Source organism: Opisthorchis viverrini, assembly GCF_000715545.1.
Source record: "Opisthorchis viverrini unplaced genomic scaffold opera_v5_553, whole genome shotgun sequence".
Lineage (NCBI taxonomy): Eukaryota > Metazoa > Platyhelminthes > Trematoda > Opisthorchiida > Opisthorchiidae > Opisthorchis > Opisthorchis viverrini.
The window spans coordinates 164,113-187,017 of NW_008752211.1; the positions used below are offsets into that span (position 1 = coordinate 164,113).

The 22,905-nt window shown below is 46.3% G+C and overlaps 1 protein-coding gene across 1 annotated transcript in view; it reads right to left on the minus strand.

The window, feature by feature from the left end:
- Nucleotides 1-13,830: 13,830 nt before the first annotated feature.
- The window catches only part of T265_11681 (hypothetical protein), a gene marked incomplete at both ends in the record, with an annotated part of 27,489 nt that continues 18,414 nt past the window's right edge, over nt 13,831-22,905 (minus strand). Inside the window, 2 exons of the mRNA XM_009178397.1 lie at nt 13,831-14,205; nt 19,063-19,294. Of these exons, the coding sequence (XP_009176661.1) occupies nt 19,077-19,294 (218 nt within the window). The remainder of the gene's footprint in view (nt 14,206-19,062; nt 19,295-22,905) is intronic.

Below are 22,905 nucleotides of genomic sequence, written 5' to 3' on the forward strand. Positions count from 1 at the left end.
AAGTAAAATTACCTTTGCTTGTTTCCAGTCTGGTTGGAATAGAACACTGAAAATTGATTACTTTGTCGGATCGAATCGCTCACAGGCTGGTAAGAGCGAAAATCCTGAAATTCGTGACTAACGAACAGATTTTCAGTCAGTGAAGGTTCGCCGACCTGTGGTATGTGCTGCTAACCCGCTCCAGTGACTAATGCTGGAGAAAAAAGACTCACAGAAGGGAACACAACCGCTATATTCCGAACAAGCGAGTGCGAGAGCAAATGTTACAACGGCCTCATGCTATTTAAAGGGGATTTTCTGACACTGATTCAAGCTGTTTGATAGGCGTTAATGAACACCCATCAACATCGATCGTGTCTCTATGAAATGCCTGAACGCTGATCACATTCGGTCGTGCTTCTGTGGCGTGCATGAACACTCATCAGTTTTTGCTGGATTGATTGAATGATTGACTGGCCTGGATGCCTGCCGGCTTTCCTGTTTAGATTTTGGTGGAGCAGTAGGTTCCGGGCGTTCTGAGGTTACATTCAGGAATCTGACCTTCCTGAGAGAAGGGATTGTAGGACCGAAGGAGAAGTCATCGGTTCAGAAAATCTCGTAAACAACTAGTGAATTTGTCCCCGGACTGCCTGTTGCGTTTGACATAAGAAACAAGACATCGGAATAAGCGGTTAAACTAATAGGATGGTCGAGTTTCATTGCAAACGGAAAACCAACGAGGTCTCTTTCAACTAAACCATTAAACCAGTCTCGACGGCGGACCGTTCAGTGTTTTGTTCCATCTGCGGGGGAGGGGTGTGCAAATTTTTTGGCACGTGTGAATTAAACAGTGGAGGAATGGTGGATGGATCCAAGTTGGTTTGTACTTTGTACCTCACTGCTGTTGCTACCTTTTCTTCATTGCTAACTGTACACCACAACGTATCAATTAGGTTGATTGCACACCTATGCCCACCAGTTCAGCTCACACTTGGCTCATTGGAAACTCCCACGACCTCGGTCATCAATCGATGTTGGTAATGTGTTGAAATACTGGTAGCTCGGGTGAGTTTATTGGCTGTTGATCTGTTCGCCGAGCGTGGCAGTTGGCTTGCAAACGTTTCGTCACCATACGAGGAGACATCATCAGTGTGCAGTGGGGTCTGCAAGCCAATCGCCAAGCCCGGCGAACAGATCAATGGCCAACCGATCAACAACCAATCAACCGATATTTTATGAATCGCCTCGAGCACTTTCCCAAGTGGAACAAGAAAAATTACGAGGTCCCAAGATCCCGAAGCTCTAAATAGTAGCTCAGCGGAGGGAAATGTTAGCGTAACAAAAGTGGATGTTGTCATTTTCGAGAAATACACTCATTTGCAAATCAATTTGGTTTCCAGCAACCTTGTGAGTAGTTTCCTTTATGGATGCTATCATATTTGTGGAGGTAGATTATGACTGGGTGATTCTCGTTGTGACTAAGGGCAAACACCTATAAGTCCAATTTGTCAGGCAATGAGATCCACTTAAGTGGGCAATCTGGCAGTATCCTAGCCCTCGTGCTTCCTTCGGATGACATGGCAGCTAGGCACCAGAAGGGTGTTACATCTGAACGCTCCTTCTGTCGAAATCATTCCAGTTTGGGTTCAGGTAGAACATAAGGTTGACGGAAACTCGGGGACTGCGCCTACTTGATGAGCCCCAAGAAGGGCGAAACCGGTGGTGGTCGTGGAGTTTTCAGCGACCTTGTGAGTAGTGTAGCCTGGCGGAGTTTCATGCATTCCACGGTGCCTATAACCCCATACTCTAAGTCAGACCACCGAAGATGGAACGGACAGCCTTAATGCGACTGACATGGGTTAGTAACCATTTCTTTTACGTATCTCCAACAGGAGGTCACAAAAAACATATTCTAAAAGGCCGGTTACACGAAAATAATCCCACACCTTCGTCATTTGATTCGCATCTCTATGTCAGATCCGACCTTGTTCACTATGCAGTACACACCATTGTGATGGAGATAGAGGACACAGCACTTGTCTCGATGAGGATTCGGCAGATATACTGCAGTTAATGTAGTGGAGTGTTCTTCTCGAGTGCTGCACAACTAAACATCTATTTTCTAGCTATATCATCACAGATTTTTCGACCTCATTAGATACACGCAATGCTTCTGAGATATCGGTGCCGGAAAAAGCCCATGGCAGTCTAGAAATCGTACAATAACACAGCCCTTTTTGTAGCCTGGTACAAGCAGTCCTTAAGACCAGAACATGTTCCCTCCGATGCAACAAGTGGCACAAATTAGGAGGTTTTATTTGGGTTTTTGAAATCTGCACGTTGACTTCATCAGACACAATTCCCTCAGCCATGCTACAACGACTGAGAAATGCAAGACTTCCCGCGAATTGTTCTGCGTCTCCCTGATTTGCAAAGGACGTGTTGAAAATGCAAAATACGAAGGACAACTTAGAACCTGTTGGACGCAAGGCCTATGCTGAGAGATTTTACGATGGTAGCTGGATTATCTGGTAGCATTTGGGCTTTCTGATCACCTTCAGAGATCAAGGTGATATCGTCTGCGTACGCAATATCACCGTTATGCTCAACAATTCATCATTGAACAAAAACAAGCGTAAATAGGTTAGAGAGGTACTGACTGAAGGGTTTACTACCATCTTTTGAAACAGCAGGCAGGATGTCATCGGAACCAGGAGCACGGTGATACTTGGATAGGGATGCACTGAAGCCAGAGAAGGCTTCAAATCCACAGTCCATTTTCCTGTCAAGGGCCGGAGAGAGCGAGAAATTTCTCACTGAATTGTTGTTCCAACGTTCTTCGCTGATTACTTATGGCTCCACTGGAAGGACGAATCCCAAGCATCTATCAACGATATCTGGTGAAACAACCTGCGGACATTTCCAAAATTTATCGCTCATTCCATTTCTCCCGTTCTTTAGTTTTTCCAGGCCTCTGTGCAAACACTCAATTTTACTTGGTGTCAGATGACGCGTCCGGTTGGAGTGCAGGTGAGACTAAGCGCAGGGCTTAGAACTGCCGGATTGGGTTGTATCGCATGCTTGTAGTGACAGTTGAGGTAAGAAACCGTATGGCTGGGTAGGTTCGTCATCATCACTGGCCAGGAGATGTTGCCATATTTCGCGAAGGATCGAAAAGCGTAATGAAGAGCAGCAAAGCACAAGTGTGTGTTCGGACTCTACATAAACAGTCCACAAAGAGCGCCTCATCATCGACAACTGACGGCAGTGTGATCTACTAGGTTATGGCGCTTGACCGAACCCGGGTACCAGGTTGTCAAATTATTTCCACAGATGTTGTAGGGATTCCATCGCCCATGCATCGCATGCTCATTAAGGCGGCCACTCGACTGAGCCTCAGTTGCGCGACACGTCATGTTATCACCAACCACCAGGGGTCTGCGCTTTTAGATACCCTTTCACAACTTAATAAAGTGCCATGGATATTATTCGGCAGATTCGTAGCTACAGTTTGTTGGGCTGTAAGCAAATAAGATAAACAGCGATCATTGGATTCCGGTTTGGTAATAGATCAGGTAGCTTCCGGCCTGTTCTCCGAGCTTGGTACTTTACACTTCATCATCATTCGAAGAGATATCTCCAGTGCTCGTCAAATGTTGATGAAAAGACAGCAAGTCAACCGCTCGGCGAACAGATCAAAAGTCACGTGATCAATTACTAATGAATGCTTCCGGGCTACCAATGAAAGGAAGAAGACCTTCGCTGCGAAGTTATTGGTTGAAAAACACCAACTGAACAGTTACAGACTATTGGACAGGGAAGCAAAACTCTCAGATGCATCTCGTTTACAAGAGTCTTTTCTCAAACGTGAACTTTGCTGGATATTCATTGACTATCAGCCAAACGTAAACGAATGCTACAAAGCGATTCCACAAATTCCATAATAAATCTCACTTTTCAATAGACGCGAAGCAGAGTTATCAGGAAGCCACATACTACTCGCATGCCTCATTAGTAGTATCTACTGTTACACCAATATCCCATGGTCCCTCTTGGTTTCACAAGTGTTGCTGAGTGAAGACAGAGAGGCGACTAGTAGCCGGTATGCAATCAAGTAGAAACCTTTCCACTCAGCGGATTAACACAATACCTGCTCTGGCACACGCAACTGCACCGGCCGCAAGATGTGGAGGCAGATCAGTCAGTTTAATTAGAGTAGTTGCACTCTGAATTTTGTAACTGGCAGATGGTCTACCTGGATACAGAGCGAATCCAGCGTACAAGCGAGTGCTGCTATTCGTCCTGCTTGTTTGAAAATTCGAAAGGCGGAGGCGGTAAGAAGGACTAGAGTTCGGGGTTAGAAAATTGATTCCGGAGTGGTTGGGTCTGTTACTGAGGAAAGACGCACAGAATCCGCCGTCAAAGGTGACGCGGGGCAAAGAAACGGTCAGTAAACTGGTGAAGACCTGAGGGGAGAACATTAACTTTGGGATAGGAGAAGGGAAGAGTCAGGAGCATATCCTTCGTTTGTAGATCAGGTGGCTGTTCATTTCTTCGCCGAGTTTGGCAATCTACTTGCCAGCCTTTCACTACCAGTCGTTTAACCCTCATCAGTGCACTGTTGGGTCGGTGATTCCGCCTTACACTCCTGCCTTTATATAGCTTTTGGAAGAGCATTTGTCATCTCTTGATTTGATTGGCTGGTTGAAGTATAGCGTTGTTGCAGTTTTATTGGTCAGCTCATGATGCAGCCTGCGTTATGGTCCGCATTTCCTGCATTCGACTTTTTCGTCAAGCAGCTTCCTTCCGGTAAATCTGATTGCTGCCCTGACTGAGTAGTTGGCGATTTGTGTTGCGTTTTGGCCCACCTTTCTCCGACTTTTATTATTTATCCCTGCAGCCATTTCCAATGGCTTCTTATTCGTTTGGATTGATGTTTCACATCTTTATTGCATCGCGGTTTCGTTTCGTTGAGGTTAACTGGTCGGTTGTGCTTCGTAATCTTATTCTTTCTAGCGGGTGGCACCTGCGTTTTGTCGTTTAATTTGAATCCTATTTCACTTGCTCTATCCACTATACTCGGGCTCTCGCGCTCCTTCTATACGTTTTTGCTCTGTTTTCTTGCTCAGTTTTGGAGCTCTCTTGTTCTCAGTAGTTTGTAGAATGGATCGATTTCCATGTATCTGTTGACGACACTTTCGTTGGAGTGCGACGTTGCCCTGAAAGCATATTCGTTCCTTGTTCTTTCTTGTTATAGCATGTTTAAACTGGTATCCTTCCTTATCTTCGTGCACGGAGACGAGTGAGAACTGATTGTCTTTTGACAGCAAATTGGCGTTCATGAGTTGCGGTGAAAAGCCTACTTCTTGCTTGTCACAATTGTTGCACTGAATCCTGTGCACCAGATTGTTCTTCACCATTGTTCTCTGTGCATGTTGTTTGCAGGTTTGTAGGTTACCGTTGTGTTATGCTGTCTCGCAGTCATTTGAGCGACGTGTGTATAAAATTCCGATTCATTTGTTGTTGAGTTTTCTGTACTGTTTTTTGAGCGACCTCCAAATGAATATCTTCGGGTATCGTTTGTACTGAATAATCTTGTGTGGAAACTTGGAAGCCTAATCCGCTTTAAGGTGTCCGAGTGTAGTGCCGTCTTGGCATTTCGGATGGTAGCTCTTCTCTATACTTCATTTTGCAACTGTTTATTTGAAAGTCTAGTGGGAAGGACGTCCAAGAACATCCTTCATCCGCCTTTTCTTCCTCCATTTGGAATCGGACTTTATCAGAAACGATCTTTAGTTGTGCGGTCATTTATGGCTGTTCCCCAATCGGCCAGTCACATCAAGAAATATCAAATAGCCTTTTGAAAACTATATAAATGCAATAATTACGGGGGGAGTGTCCACTTAGCCCCATGCGATGATATCCCGAAAGATGGCAACGAAGGGGTTACAAGCAAACCGCTGAGTACGGTGAACAGATCAACACCCAACTGATCTCGCTGACAAGTCTGAGCTTCAAACAGTTCGACATATTACCAAGGAATAAGGATGGGGTCACTAATGGCATCTTTGGGGGCGACATGGACCAAGTGGTTAGAGCACGAATTCACTGACCGGAAGGTCCGTGGTTCGAACCCGACCTCCGCCTCTCGACAATCCCTGTCTAGGCTTGGGCAACCTGGCAGTATCTCAGCCCTCGTGCCTCCTTCGTATGGCATGGTAGCCAGGCACCAAAAGGGTGCTACGGCTGAACGATTATTATTATTATTAATGGCATCTTCCCGTTTACACACCCTGCTGTATACAGCAAATAAAATGCCCTAGCTGGTGTGACGTTCTGGGTAGTCACAGTATTCTTAGATCTTCTCGAACACGTCTGTTTATTCATGGCGAGTCAGATGTTCAAACTGGAGGGTTGGCTCTGTTTGCCATCTTCTGTGAGTTCACTAGAGTTGCGAAAAACCATATCGTAAACTGAGTGACAGAATACGTTTGGTTTCTTCAATCAAAGCCAACAGAAATTCACTTCACGATGAACCGAATATCTCTTCCAGCAACCAACAATGGTGGCCTTCCCGGATTTGAAAGCTGCTTTTGGCGTTGTGGACTGTCAGACACCATCACAGTGTGAATGGAGAAAAGGCTTTCCCCCTGGAATCCTTGACGCTCTTAAGGGACTCAGTTCTCGCGGACTCAGGAAGGTCTACGGGGAGCGCTCGCCTGAGCTCACTGCATCAAAGGGTGTCAGGGGGCTAGAGGTACGTCAGTGGTTAGGGCGCCAGCTTACCGACCGGAACATCCGTCATCCGAACCCAATCTGTGCATCTCTACTGCTCCAGTCTGGGCTTGAGACACGGCTTGCAATATCTCAGCCCTTGTGCTTCCAAAGGTCGGCGTGCCTGAAAGAGCGTTATAGCTGAGGGAGTATTACTACTTGTTCATCTGTTGGAGCCAGGAAAGACTATCCTCTTTCACCTTTCCTCTTCAACTTTGTCAATGATACTTTTATGGAAGACTCACTATCAGGCCCTAATGCCTGTGGGCTCAAAATACTCCAAGAGCATTCGCTCACAGATGACAGCTCTTCGTGGGCCTGACGCCACTGTACTGCAGACAACACTAAGCAGTTTAAATAATTCTGCCTCACAGATTTGCATGCGCTTCACACCTGCAAAGTATAAGGTGCGAGATCGAGTGGGCTCGAACCCTATTCTCATGCTTGTGGATGAACCGACTGAAGAATCAACCCCGGTGGTCTCGTGAAAGATGACATTTCCATCCAGAGTGAGAAGGCCAAATCAGCTTCTGTGAACCTGCGTTGTCTGTGGCGTGGGCGTGACACCAGCTTATCCGTCGAGGGTCGAGTTGTTTACAATGCTGCGGTGCGCTCCATGTTACTATACGGATGGGGAACCTGGCCGCTGCCCACTGGGAGCAAAAGACTGTGATCCTCCTTCCAGAAAACTGCATTCGTCTTGACTTTTGAGGCGAGATGGCTCAGTGGTTAGAGAGCTGATTTACAGACCGGAAGGTCCATAGTTCGAGCCCGACCTCTGCATCTCGGCTCCTCCTGTCTAGGCTTGGTTAACCTGGCAGTGAACTTGCGTAGGCATGATATCAATGGTCAGGTTCACTAGGCTGCGGTGCGTTTCATTTTATTATACGGGTCAGAAACCTAGTCGCTGCTCACTGAAGAGGTCAAAATTTTTTTCCAGTTTGACCATCGATGTTTTCTGACATTGCTCGAATCTGATGGGAATACCGGATCAGTAGGGCTGAAGAACCTCGAATGGTTTTCAGAAGAGATAGCTCATCCACGATAGATGAACTTATCACACTCCAAAGGCTGCGCTGACTTGGCGACGTGCTCCGTAGGCCAGTCGACGGAGGGTTCTTTTTGCACAACCACACAAAGGGTGGAAACGAGACCAGAGGGATCAAACGCTGACTTGGCAGTGAAGTGTGAAAGCCATTGCCACCAAGTGCAGCTGCGCTGATCATTGTCGTCTAGCGGGATGGGGCCCCGAGACGGGATACATCAATGGTTTGATACATTGTCAGACATGACCCAGTCGTGCGCTCAATGGTGCCAATGCATCCCAGCTGTTGCCTTCAATGCATAGCTCCACTAACAAAATTTCCCAAATGAATGTTGACTGGCATCCCGGTATTTTCACATCAGTTATGCCAGCCACCGCCTCCAATTCGCAACTATCTAACCTACCTCCCGAAACCATCAGCGAGCGAAACTGTGGGAGCTATAACCACCGTACAGGGCAGGTTTGCCCTTTACTCAGGTTGTGATGGCAACTGCGAGCCCAATCGTTTGATGGAAGCTTAGATGCTCATCTGTGAATTCATTGATTTCATATGGTCATCCAATTTTGCAGCAAGTACTCCTGACCCTCAGCTTAGTCGAAATGATGTCACAGAACGATTCCAAAAAATAAATCAGCTGATCGACTGTGGGGATGCAGTGTTGTCAAAAATGGTTCCACAGGGGTTCTTACATATTTCCCGAAAAAAAACATACACAGTGCATCGCAGATTACTTTTTCAGACGCCCCTCCATGAGCTAAACGAGGAAACCTTGACACCTGGAATTCTCACCTATAGGGAGAGAGGGCCAAGTTTATTTCCCAGTGATCATTGACAAGACTTTGTGAGTTTTTAACAGTACAAGGAGCCGATTTGACAAGTTGTACGCTGGCTGTGAATCACAACCCCGTGTCCGAATTACTGAGCTGCTTGATACGACGGCTGACTTTGGGTAGAAACCATATTACCTATGGAGATGTTGAGTAGTTTTCAAGAAATACACTCATTTGCCAGTCAGTTTGGTTTTCAAGAGAGACCCAAATGAATCTCCCGTTTGTGATACTCTACGACAGTTTGGTTTTCACACAGGCCGCCTCATGATTCAGTTGGCACGATATTCGAGATATCACGGTATATTTTCATAAAGGAAACTACTCACAAGGTTGCTGAAAACTCTTCGACAGCCCACGATCGGTTTCGCCCTTCTTGGGGCTCATCAGGTAGGCACAGTCCTTGTAGGTAGTTTCCTTTGTGAAAATATTGAATAGTTGTTCTATTCTTAGCGAAATTTGACGTACAATAGCTAAAGATACGCATTGCTGTAATATGCGCGACTCCACAAATTTGGCCAAATCTTTACTGGTTGGTATTATGACGAGGTTTTGGAACCTGCAAGCGAAGTCAGTCAAGACCGAAAAAATACATCTGTTTGACCCATTCGGGCGCTATCAGCCATCAGCATTTCACCAATCTTCAGGACAACCCAAACATGTAGCTTCTCCTCTAGTGGCTGAGCGGATGACCAGCAATATGATTAACTCTCACTTATACAAGATACAGCGCTGCCCAGTCTTCGATCACGGAATTCCTATCGTACTGGTTCCTCTGGTGGCTGAAAACAACTGTTGAGTCACGAGTGAATGTGATTTACTCTCATTTATACAAGGTAAAGCGCTACTCACCCTTCGATTACGGAATGTTTTTTATTAGTGACAATGGTATGAGGCTATAAGCATCAACGTCTTTTATGCTCCAATGTTTTTTTATTAGTGACAATGGTATGGGGCTTGATTTATTCGGCACCGTTCGGTCGCTCCAGTAAAGCAACAGCACATACGACCTTCCTGAAATAACTGACTATCAGCTTCTGTGACCTCATTTTTGGAAGGGTGACAGACTGCAGGATTTCATTCTCCATAAAAGTGACAACCTTCGCTGATTTGGGTCGACACAATTCAGGACCGCTTGGTGATTGGACAGAGTGAGTTACTCAAAAGTATGTGAAGCATCCGATAGGTTCATTTGAAAATCGACCGGTTGCGTGTGCGCTTTCACCACCGGTTCTTGCGCTCCGTTTGTTCCAGGCTCTGAAGTGGAGTGCAGTACATACCAGGCTGGATACCATACGAAGTTGCGCGATTAGGCGACCTTGCGTGTGCGCTTTCACCACCGGTTCTTGCGCTCCGTTTGTTCCAGGCTCTGAAGTGGAGTGCAGTACATACCAGGCTGGATACCATACGAAGTTGCGCGAATTAGGCGACCTAACCATTGAAACAAGTTTCAACGGACCAATCAGTTGGCTGTTTCTGAGGAATGATCACGGAAAAAGGAGAACGGCTACACTCAAGCTAATTCCTCTAACGGTGATGCATAACTGCAATGCAATGCGATGAAAGCATGCGGGATGAGATATCCGTAGGTATGTCACATCTGAATAGCAACAATCGAGGTGTGAGGTCGGTTTCTAACTGCGGACCGCCAGGTCCGCAATCTGTTCCTTGAGCACTGATCTTCTTAAATCTCAAAAGTTCTAAGTTCCTGATTGGTTATTTGTGCGCCACATGAGCGTCAGGTTGCCTTTAAGGGGAATACAAAACCTCAAACACCTCTTTTTTCTAATGAGAGCAATCGCACTTTTCAACTTTTGAATGCTTGACTGACAGTAGGGAGCCAGCTATCAACGGGTGTTTTCCATCAAAAAGAAACATATATTGCTTTACGGGATGAACGCCGAATTACGGCACGATAACCCAGGCATTCACTTTGTCCTGAAGAGATCGATAAGACCGAACCTCTCCATAAAAAGTGACTGGGTTCAAACCTGTCGCGAGGATACTACATCTTATGGTGGTGCGATGCTTTGCGTACGTCCCTAACCCGTTTAGCTGTACTCGGGAGTGTCCATGCCGCATTCACAAAGTCTCTCCCGCCAGGCTGGATAGAGATATCAAAAAGTTTTCTGGGCCGCCAGTTCGATGATTAGAACAGCTGTGTCATTTGAAACTTGGGCTAATCGAATAGCCGCACACCAACCGCCCTTGCATTGCCCTCACGCTTTAGAGCCAACGTCTTCAGATGAGGCTCTTAATCGTCCTCCCGTCTAGGTTTGGGTATCATCACAGACAACCATGAATTGCACAAGAAAACATCAAATCAGCCGGGTCGCCGCATTCGCTGCATACAGCATGGCGAATAGGCAGAAGCATGCTCATGCTGAAGTCGTCCACGTTTCTTAACTCCTATGAAGTCCCGTTTGACAGTTAATTTTATATACACTCCAACTGTAGGCACATTAGTCCGGCACCTATGGACTTGATACATTGTACAAAACCAGCATACTCACTGCTCCGATTTACTTATTTAGGCCCGGTTCTGAGTTTATTGCACACTTTAAAGTAAGAATTTTTGAGCAGATCGACCACTAACACGCGTCCTTTAGACATCTCTGAGTACAAGATACGATTACAGCTGTGGAGCGTACAGCACCCTTTCTAATTGGACGCCACAGACTACGAAATTCAAGCGATCCTGCATCGAATTGCACGGGTGTTGTTGATATAGCCCCAATTTCGTGAACTGGAGACTCATCGCCCGAGTGGATACTTGTGTGCGGTCAACTCTGTTTTGTCCAACTGGCTACTTCGATTGAAACACTCTATGCTCCTCGTTTGTCGTATCCAAAGAATTATAGCTCTGATTCATCGAAAAGCACTATCCTTTTGTTGACCATGAAGGGTCATAATAGCAGATTGCAGTGCACCTCGGTTCATAAGAAACACGCCTTAGTGGTGTGCATAACTGAAACACAAAGCGCAGTGATAAGGGTGGACATCTTACGCAAGTTTCATCCCGAGTCTAGACGCAGTGGGTGCTGTTTTGCTACTTGGCGTCTCACTAAAGCTGTACAGCGTTGGAATCAAATTGACCGCAATGCCATCAGCTACCGACGGGGTGGTTCAGCCATCGATTGGCGATCGTTTTGAACTACAAAGGTTGGTTCACATCACGCATTTGTTCGGTGCAAATTTCCGTCAAACCTTCCCAGTAAACCCCAGAAACGCGGCCCCAGTGAACAAGTAACATGTTCTGTGAACCACAAGTTAGAGAATTATACCTATACCAAACCTTACTATGCAGCGCATCACAGGTGGCCTACTCAGAGGATATTGATAGCAACCGGGGTGAAGCAAACAAGGCTATAAGTGACGTCGGGAATTCTGCTTATGGCGTTTCGAAGCCTATACACAGGCTCCCTTCGTCCAACCTGGCAGACGCTTCGTCACTACACGAGCAGTTGAGTGGTTCTCAGGTGCTCTATCCCTTTGGCCTCAGAGCACAGTTCGGTTGGGCGAGCGATTAGACAACAGCTCAGATGTAGCCTGTGTGTGGGCAGAAGGGCCTTCAAGAAATGGAGGCCAGTGCAACGTGGGACAGACAGGAACTTCCTCACCTAATCCGTAACACAGAGCCTAAATTGCTTTGCATAGGTGAGTATGTATAATATATGTATATAATAAACACCTGCGTCTAGATCATTGAGCTGAATATCTTTAACAACAGTTTGGGTGACCCCTGTGTCTATGACTTTCATTCGACCGACTTGAGGTTAGTTCGTCTCTCAGTTAATGCAGTGTTAATATGGCTTTGAAGCGCCGTCGGGTTGCTGGGCCAGGTAAGCTCCTTTCAGCGTTGTTCAAAGATGGAGGGTGTTCCGAGTTGACTAGATTGGGTCCGTAGAAGACCAACCGCTGATCGTACCCGTGTTCAAAAAAAAGGTACCCGAGCTGACTATCTCAGCGACAGGTGTATAAGTCACACGGGCACTGGTTTCCTTCACATAGCGGCTCCTGATGTCGGCGCGTGAGCCACAGGTTCCAGAGCATCAAGCGAAGTTTCAGCCTGAAAGGGGCTATCTCGACTTAAGGATCTTTCCACACTGTGGATAGATTAGCCCTTCTAAGTATTGTTGGTCGGAAGGGAATGTCCTTGATTTTCGTGTACATTCTTCGTATCCGACCGCGTTGGGGGTGTACAGTATACTGTCTACAAGTTTCCTCACAGACACCGGGATTCGTCAGGTCTATCGCGTCCTCTTTTCGCTCAACTTTGACATCGACGTCATCATGAAGTGCACACTCCAAAGAACCATGAATCTTGGCATCGAGATTACGTCTGGAGGGATGGATTAATGAACTATTATTTTGCAAATGACAACATTTGTTTGTTTGACTATTATGCGCTCGCACAGAATATCGCAATTGTCCCCATGTTTCGACGCGCACCTTTTATCCCTCAAGGTTTTCTGTGCTCCTCTAAAACTTCGGAATGAGCACCTGCCGATCGATTCACATATCTTAGCAGTTCACAAGGCGTGGTTGTACTATAATCGATGACGGTGCGCACTATCACCTCACACGATACTACCCGTAACACCGTGGCCAATTCACTTCTACGGGACATTTGACCCTACTTGGATCCTTTGTCGCCTTCTTCTATTTACGCAAAGTAATCTTGTACGACGCGCATCCGTAACGAAGAAAAGAAAGCGCTACAGCTCTCTAGCCTCGGTTTTTCCGCATATGAGTCGCAGTTCTTACGAGACATCTCTTCCAGGAATGGAGAAGTCGGGACAAGTCATTTGCCCTGCTTTTTCGAATCGTCTGCCCTTCAGATATCCGCTTTTCGAGGGCATTTTGTACTTGTAAACTGGAGCCAGTCGGCAAAGCAACCAAAAGACGATGGGTTTCGGTTGATACACTCAGCATGGGGTTGGCTGCGGCCCTGTTCACCACCTACCAAATCAAGAACGCACTGCAATGTGGTGCAGTTCATGCCTTTCCCCCTCTATTGTCCGAATAAGAAAGCGCCCCCCCCCGAAATAATAGTAATCTATCGGCAACCAGAAGTAAGTATCAGAGTTTAGATACTGCCAAGTTATCCAAGCCTAGGCAGGAGTAATCGAGATGCCAGCTTTAGATTCAAACCACGGACGCTTCGGTCAGTAAGTCGGCACCCGAAAGAAATAAGACCGAACCTTCCATAAAGTTTTATTGATCGCCGACTGTTATGGATAACATGGAACAGGCACGGTCAAAATATGGGGCGGGAAGGGAATATACAGAAGCAACCGACAGGACGTCGTTTCGTGAGTTTTTCGGACCCCGCAGTAGATGGATCACTTGCGGAGAGATATCGAAACAATGGCCGAAGCCAGAAGGCGTAGGAAGAAGCAACCTCCAAATCTAAAACAAGGCTATGCGGAGCATGGAATTCGAGAGATGTGGCGATTGGTTGAACATGTTTCGGGACGGGTGACGATAGTAGGAAAATCGGTTGGATCCGTGAGTTAAGCCGGTTGAAATTGAACGTGAGGCGGAAGGAAGATCACAGAACAGAGTGCACATACGATCTAAATTGGATGAAAAGTGAGAATCGTTGAATAGCAAAGTACCGAATCCCCGACGGAGTCAGAAAACCCGTCCGCGGTAAGATGCACAAGTGAAATGACTTTAAGGACCGATCTATAGACAAGCAAGAAGAAAGACAAGAAGCCTGAGAACATCATAAACGAGAGATTCAGCTGGGCTCCAGGTGAGTCTCTCGAAAGAACCAAATTAGTTAGCAAATGAGTGTATATTCGCTAATTTCGTGCAATTTGGTTTCAAGTAGAACACAAGGTTGACGGAAACCCGGGGACTGCGCCTACCTGATGAGCCCCAAGAAGGGCGAAACCGGTCGTGGGCTGTCGATGGATTTTCAGCAACCTTATGAGTAGTACATTACAAAGAAAGAAGTACACTTAGATGACCAGACCTTCCCTCGAATGGTGCTGAAAAGGTACAAAGCTAAGATGGAAGAAGCGTCATGCTGGTTTCTGTCCGCAACTGTCTGAGGCATGTTGGCGGGTGACATGGAGGCTAGTCACCGGAAGGGTGTTACAGCTGAAGCATACTGACAACAGTAAAAACCTTTGAGATTTAAAAAAACAACAACAGAAAACAGATCAAAGTCCCAGATTGAACACTTGAGGCTACTTGGAAGACGGATCGGGTACAAAACTGAGCGAATGAGGAACACGAAAAGTACAGTGGTTGCTAAATCTACACGACCGCATCTGGAGATATTGAGCTTCTAGGAGTCATCAAAAGGTATTTTCAATCGATATTTGCTAAGATGTCCTACGAGTTGGTTAGTTATTTCGAGAATGGTTACTTCGAATAGGAACGAAAACGGGGAATTTCTAAAGTCAAAACACAGTGGAGTGCAATCAGATGTAATCGGACGGTTCGATTGCCATGAACAACTTTGTTTCGAGAACAAGCACGGTGGCGATAGATTCAGCGGTATAGCGGTGCTATACCGATCTAGTTTACTCAGTCTGTTGCTGCTGTGCAGCGGAATATATCCGACACACGATGAGGCAACTCGGTGGAACAAAGCCCAACCTGGCTAGCTTCTGGAACTAGAATAATGGTAACCAGCGCAGTCTTTCAGAATCTGGCAGATACGGCGTCATTTGGAGAACCAGCTCCGAACGTAACGGGACTACATAACAGCCAATGGAATAACCGTTTTCGTTGAGACAGATGAGTCGTATTCTTAGTATCGCTTTTTTGACCGCTTGTACGCTACAGTAATCAATAGAGCCGCTGGCTCGCACGTTCATTGACTTTTTCTGGTTTGGCCAAGCGCACCAGTCTATCAGTCGGCTATCCAGACCGGGGTTCCCTGTAATAAGAAGGAATTAAGGAGACTGTGATCCACAGCAGGCGTACAGCATGATACCATGCCAAAGATCCCATATCGTTTACAAGGCGCCTGCTAATCAACTCAGGTCGGTACAGTACCGTACAATCGCCATGCGACACCACCACCAGATCCTTTGTCGGCAAAAACGCTTTATTCGCGTGTTGTATTTGCCATGGTTCAACTCAACATCCTGTGCTGAACACACACCTGCATTAATTAATTCAGGTGATCCCACTGGTGACTTGAACGAGTTGTTCCTCGACAGGTAGCCAATGTCATCCTCCACTCGACTTCCTATTCCCATGCTCATCAGAGTATGTTAAACACTTCTTTGTTGCAGAACAATAGGAAACCATATCCCCGCTGGAGTGCAAAAGGCACTATTCGATGACCTCATCAGGTCTTTCGGACTCAGACTCTCACGTGATCCGAAGAAATTTTGAAACATCACGCGCCNTGCACATACACACACACACACCCCTTCACGATAAGTTCACTTCAGGATCGCTCGTTTCGTTGCTTGCCGGGAGACATTGCATTTCGGGGGACTTGAAGCCCCGCGTTGCTTGCGCTTTCATCAATCGACCAAAAGATAGAATAATATCTCCAACAACATGAAGACCGATCAAAGCTTGCAACTAAACAACCTCCCCGAAATCCCACGTTGTTTCTTCGTTCATCAATCGACCAAAGGACTAAATGACATCTCCAACAACATGAAGACTGATCACAACTTGCAACCAAAGAACCTCCCCGGAAAGTACGCGATCGACTGAGGTCGCTGACTAGTAGTCCGAGGATTTAACAACCCCGTTTAAGAGTAAACATTACAGTTAACAGGCGGAAAATATACTGTGTCAACTCTGTCAGCTCGTATGCTAAAACAAGCGGTATTCTGGTAGCTCCGGTGGACAGCCCAGATAATCACACAGAGCACATCATCACCATAACAACTGAAAAGCGCGCGCGAAAGGGGGCTCTGTAAGCTCGGACGGAAACCCTTGTGCTCTATTGGAAATCAGCGATTGTTTAACAAGCCAACAGGCTTCAAACTGGACAAACGACGTGTACACGAACTAATCCAAACAGAGTGCACAAAAACAAAACGTGGCATGAATATTGGAAGAGTTCAGCTCTTGTTGACAAGATTGTCCGGTGGTGACGGTGTGACGGACAGAGGGAACAGACACAAATTGGAGCTTATCGCATGTAAGGGGTGTCTGCGCAGGAGTTTAGCCGGTTTGTGCGTCGCTGCTTGCAATTGTGGGTGTATTTTGAAATGCGGATAGAAAATGATATAATTCAGTCCGTTTCCGATTTCTGATCTACTGCAGTTTCCAATAAACGCCATTTATCGGGACCAGCATTGGGGAGAGCAGGTGAACACATGTTCGAGACTACCAGTTGAATAATGTCGATAAATTTAATCCGTTGTGCAACATTCTCGCGACCGTGTATCGGTCCAAACACCCCTCAAAATGTCGTGTTGTGTGGAATGAATAACCGTGAGTCGGGCACGAGGAACCATCCAGAAGCCGTGATTAGACGTACGACTGACCGTTTGTTGTATTTCTCCGTTGAAATTGCTTTCGGAGGAAGCGTCCAGCAAAAGATTGATTCCACAGACTGGCCACCCTCTGGATCGGGACTGCGTGACTGTGTTCACTCCAGACGTTCTTCATGAACGAATGACAGTTTCCGTTCAGCTGTAGCACCCTTTCGGTGCCTAACGGCCATGCCACCAGAAGCAAGCACGAGGGCTGGNGATTAGACGTACGACTGACCGTTTGTTGTATTTCTCCGTTGAAATTGCTTTCGGAGGAAGCGTCCAGCAAAAGATTGATTCCACAGACTGGCCACCCTCTGGATCGGGACTGCGTGACTGTGTTCACTCCAGACTTTCTTGATGAACGAATGACAGTTTCCGTTCAGCTGTAGCACCCTTTCGGTGCCTAACGGCCATGCCACCAGAAGCAAGCACGAGGGCTGGGATACTGCCAGGTTGCCCAAGTCTAAACAGGGGAAGTCGAGAGGTAGAGGTCGGGTTCGAACCACGGACCTTCCGGTCAGTAAATTCGCGCTCTAACCACTTGGGCCATCTCACCCCAATGACAACTTATGTGGTCCTCTGGCTGCAATAACCTCGTTTAGTTGTGTTTGAATACTTGTACTTACCAGAAACCAAAGTAAATGAAAATGCGGTGACGGGATAAACTGGAGCTCAAAACCATACCAGTGGAGCCACTTTTTCGCAAAACCGTAATTCCAAGCCAGAGTTGGGACGCTAGATCTCCGCTCAACAAGCGAATACGGACACAAAAACTTCTGGGACCATTCACTCCACTTTCCCATGAATTTTTATAGACCGTTTGAACTTGTTCCACTAAAACTGGTCCTACAACATACTTTTGTGCCGCTCCTCAATGAAGTTCAAATCTTCGGGATCTCACCTGACTTCAGTATCTCGAATAAGAGCGTTACCACTGCTTCTGCAAGCAGCTACGGGCCCTCTTTCCCATTTGGTACACACACCACTTCCCTGGACTGTTGTACACCTGCTGACTGAAATCCAACATCCTCCAACGTAACAATTTTTAATGTCCACCGAATAGTCATGGTGTGTTGTCTCCTTTTCATTCCGTTGAACGTTAACTTCGAACAGGCACCTCAATCCGGAAAACTGTACTATCAGTGACGTGGTTCCCGATTACGTTTCCATACATTTATCAGGCGGTGAAGTCAAATTCTATTCTATCACCAGTTCGCTCAATCCGCTTTTATCCTTTCCAATCGAGTTTTTATCACGGAACATTTCATCTTTTCTCGAGAGCAGCCCATTAGCGGAGAACTTTGCCGCAATCAGTCACGTTCCCTCGCTAGGCCGCCAGAAAGCCGTCCGTTCGTCACCAACCTAATCAATAGAGATAAAGCGGCACACTATCGACTCACTACACCGTTGCAGAAAACCGAGCACCGTAAGATTTTGATGAGCGAAACAAACAAGTTAAAAATGTCTTTGCACCCAGTTGGCAGTTGTTTTTGTACACCTACTGTCGGGAGTTTGCTTACTGCGACCGTTCCAATTTAATTTGATTGGGGAAAATTCGCAAGAGAGGAGTAATCAACCCGAAATCCGATGATGTAATTAACCGTACTCTAAATCGCACTCACGTTTTTTTCCTTGATTACCCTGACTACACACACCCAGTGTAAGAAAACGCACAACAATGCAAAAAAATGTGAGAGGAGACATCACTGTAAGGAGACTACGCAGGAGAAAAACGGAAAGTGGCATAATTAGTTTCCGTGCTGTTGGCGAACTGGAAGGCGAAAAAACGTCACAACCGAATTCGTAGTCGGCTTGGTCTAATTTCCCTAAACAAACTCTACTTGAAGCCCAACGTTCATCTCGAAAGAAGCGCTGGTCTGAGCCACATACAAGCCTCCGTGACCGCTTTGAATATGAGCTGTGGTCCACTAGAATACCTGAAAAATAAAAACACTTGAAACTACTCACCGCATTCAAAGCCATCATGAATCCGGCGGATTGGAGTTATTCACCGGTGCGGAATCCACACTAGTCTGAGAGCGAAATTCAAGCATTTGCATCAGCTGTTGTATTTCCACCACTGAAGACCGCCGCATCGAGCGTAGCTCATCCAGACCCTGGATGTCGACACCATCCAGCTCCAAGATGTACTGCTCCAGTGTTTCCATCAGACGTATATAGTCTTTATCCGTGGGGGTTCCTATTACAGGGTAAATAACAGAAACAAACTCTTGAAAAATGCGCGACTGAAAGTCTCTGAGAACCAGCCAATTAGATTGAGGAGGCAAGACAAAAGTTATAACGGCTGCTTTGCGTGTGAAATCGTCTGGCAATTGTATTGACTGGGACTAAGTCGGTTTCTCGTTAGTGTGAAGGCGATCAAGCGAACATCTGTTCAAGTTTATTTCACCCAATTAATTCACTCTTACTTGACCGTCTGAAGCGAAAAGACCAAGTTCAGGAATAGTTAGCTAATTAGGACAACCGGATTTCCATGACTTTGAACAACCGCAAGTTGGAGAAAAAACTCACTCAATTTGTTCAGTTGGTCGTCCGATTTCTTATCAAAATAAAAACAATGAACTCGAAACGTGACAGCGACCGGAGAAGCAGTTACACAGAGAGTAGCTGGGCATGAATGGAAACGTGTTCGTGCACAATGGATTGGCGGATCGTCCGTAGGCAACGGCGGAAATTTTTTGTTGGATTGAGGTGCCTGCAGCACAACCAAATGCCCGTTTTCTAATCACCTCGTCACTAACACACTGACGCCATCCAAAACCAGCCAAGCTTCTGAGGAATCGGTGGTCGAAAACCTGAAGACGCCTCGCATCATCTGTCCCCATAGACCATGTCTCGCACCCATACAACAACACAGGCCTTACTATAGTCTGGCACACACGACCCCTAGGGTCCAGTGAGATGCCCAAGCCACAACAGGAACAGTTGAGATGCCAAGGTTGGATTCGAACCACGGACCCTCCTGTTAGTAATTTCGCGCCTTCGACCACTGGGCTATCTCGAGGTCATTTCGTTGACTACGACAATTCTGTAACCTTGAACCGCTGGTCTGCTACCTACCAAGCACGCAGTTAAGGGCTTGTACTCTAATTCCAATTATGAATCAACCCACAACTTGTATTTTTGCTTTCCGTAAACAGTTTGATGACGTATGACTTCACGTTTGTACCACAGAACCAGTGTGGCATTTGTATTGTTTGCTTCGTTGTTGAGACTCGGTTATTTTCTGATGAGCATTGTTCGCGGTCATCCTCACCTGGCTACTCAGGTCTTGATGAAGAGGTCACACAACCAACGTCTCGTGGGAGCCAGGAGTAAACTAACCGATTTAAAATTGTGAGAGTGTACAAAATTCAACCAATCTGAAGATGTTATAGAGTACGTCATCTGACAAATACAGTCATACAGCCCTCCAGGTTGAAGGGTGGAATAAGTGCGGCAGCCTGCTCTCTAAAAATGACCGCTTTACGCAAACTACCTCTGCTTTGAGGCTAGGCTTTTTTTGGCCAAACAATTTGGTTAGTGGCCATAATAGCTTCCTATTTAGGTTTGGGTATGTTAGCAGCATTTGAGCCCACATACAACTGGTGGCATTTAAGCGCCAGCATTTGTTACTAGTGGAGTATTGTCGATGGTGATGATGATACAAGGAACAAGTCACAAGGAAGGCACCGATATCTTAAATTAATGACCGAGACCAGCCTACACAATCATCCTTGAGCCAGGTCGAGGTGTACGCGGGTACTACATCAGTCTACAGCAACTTGACCTGTCTTGTCTATATAACCATCGAAACCAACAAAAGCTACCCTTCAAATCGTCAGATGGACCAGGACGATAGTTCAGGAGTGTCAGGGTTCGTCCCTTGTTAACGTCAAAGAAATGTGCGTCACCAAAGGTGACACAAGTGTCTAGGAAACAAATCAGCACGTAATCACTTCCGTTCAGCACCTCTCACTTCGTTTACATCTAAAGAGCGGAGATTTTCCGTTGGCACTCACTACACACCTTAGTGTATGGCTGAGTGAGCCAACCACAACCGAAACTCAAATACAAGAGTTATGTACCACAGCTTGTTGATTCTAGGCTAATTAGCGGGCGGGCGACCTGGATTTAGCTAAGGTCTATGGGTTCCCGTCCTAATCAGATGCTATTTGGAGTGTAGGTAGCCCGTGTCCAACAGTTGATCAAGAAATGCCGAAGTTTCAGTTGAAAGCCCAGTCCAGGGAGCAAAGCCAATTTGTGCTGAGAATCAAAGAAGCATTCCATGACTGCTTTGATCACTGAAAGTCATAAATAGCCAAAAGTCCGCGTTTTACGAATCCTAAGACGAACCCACGACCGTTCGGTTAGTGGCTGAGCATTATTCGTCAAGGACCAAGAGGAGCTGAATAGCAATGTGGTTAACTTGCACTTGCACAGGGTATAGTGCCATCATGCTTTACGCGACGCGACGCGGTGTTGACTGGTCCCAACTTCTCAAGGAGGCCGAAGGATGAGGGGTACTATATCCTGTTCAAGTGCGAACCGATAATTTTGCTGAGGGCCTATACGTCATCAAATGATACAACACTCATCTAATGACCCTCTAGAGATTCGTGGTTCGCACACTACTGGCGATTCCCGACAAAGTTGGAACAGCTTTACAGCGGTTTTTGGCCTTTCGGAGCGCGCTGCCTTCGCTTGCACAAGTAAATTTTCGGCCAGAACATTCAGACCTCTTCATCTCCTTTAATCAATCCTGGAGCGTTGGGATGATGCGTTCGGTAGGACTGCTGGGAGATACAAAAATATAAATGCAGTGGAAATCTTCTGGACTTATACACAACAGATACAACTACTGGCCACACCTGCCTGTATTATCAACAAGGGGTAACGCGCAGTGACTACCGGACATGCGGTAGAGTTATCTATCAAAATTGTCGAAAACACCGTGTACAACAGCGGGCGATCGGCATTCCAAGTGGACCTTTCCGTCAACGGTTTTTGAGTCATTAGACGTCTGCACAGGGTTGGTATGCTACTGTCAACACCGAATGTGGTACTAAGTATAGGCAGTTGGTAAAAACATGGAACCGGAGAATAAGATCAGCGATAAAAGCCGCCATTCAGTAGCCATCCGTTGTCTACCCCGCGATGAACATATGATATACCCACCAACTAGCATGACCGTACAATCGATCAGTAGGGAGGCACTGAAAAGCGCTAGTAAAAGAAATTTTGTGCCAACTAAAGACTGGATGATGAACGTTATTTAACAACCTGCGACTATGTCGCCGTAAGTAAAACGTTGTGCCTAGCTCTAGGTAAGCGGAAGGCAGTCTTTTGAAAGGACACACCACTTAAAACAACTGGTTCTTGGTCGAGAGGGTTTCATTCGCATTGCAAGTGAGAGAAAAACATGCAACTGGGGGGGTATGGCTGATGTCATATAGACCGTCTCTCAAAAGTTGGAAAACCTAGGTATCGTCAGCCAGGATGCAAAGGTGTACAGAAAGAACGCGGTGTACAGCAGACCACGTCAGTGCGCATCTATAACACTGCCATATTGCCTTGTAAGGCGGTTCCAAATGACTCTGCTGCAAGTCTCAGAACAAGTAGGGCCATCTAACAAACTTCGTACTCATAGTATGATAAATAAGGAGACGTAGTATTCCGAAAATTCCCATTTATAATAAGAACACAGATGGGTTGACGAACATGTTTTCGGCAAAGTCTTTTCAAGTCATACAATTGCAAAGGTTAAGAGAGCGGTATTTAACATATTTGAATGAGTATGGTGTAAATGGA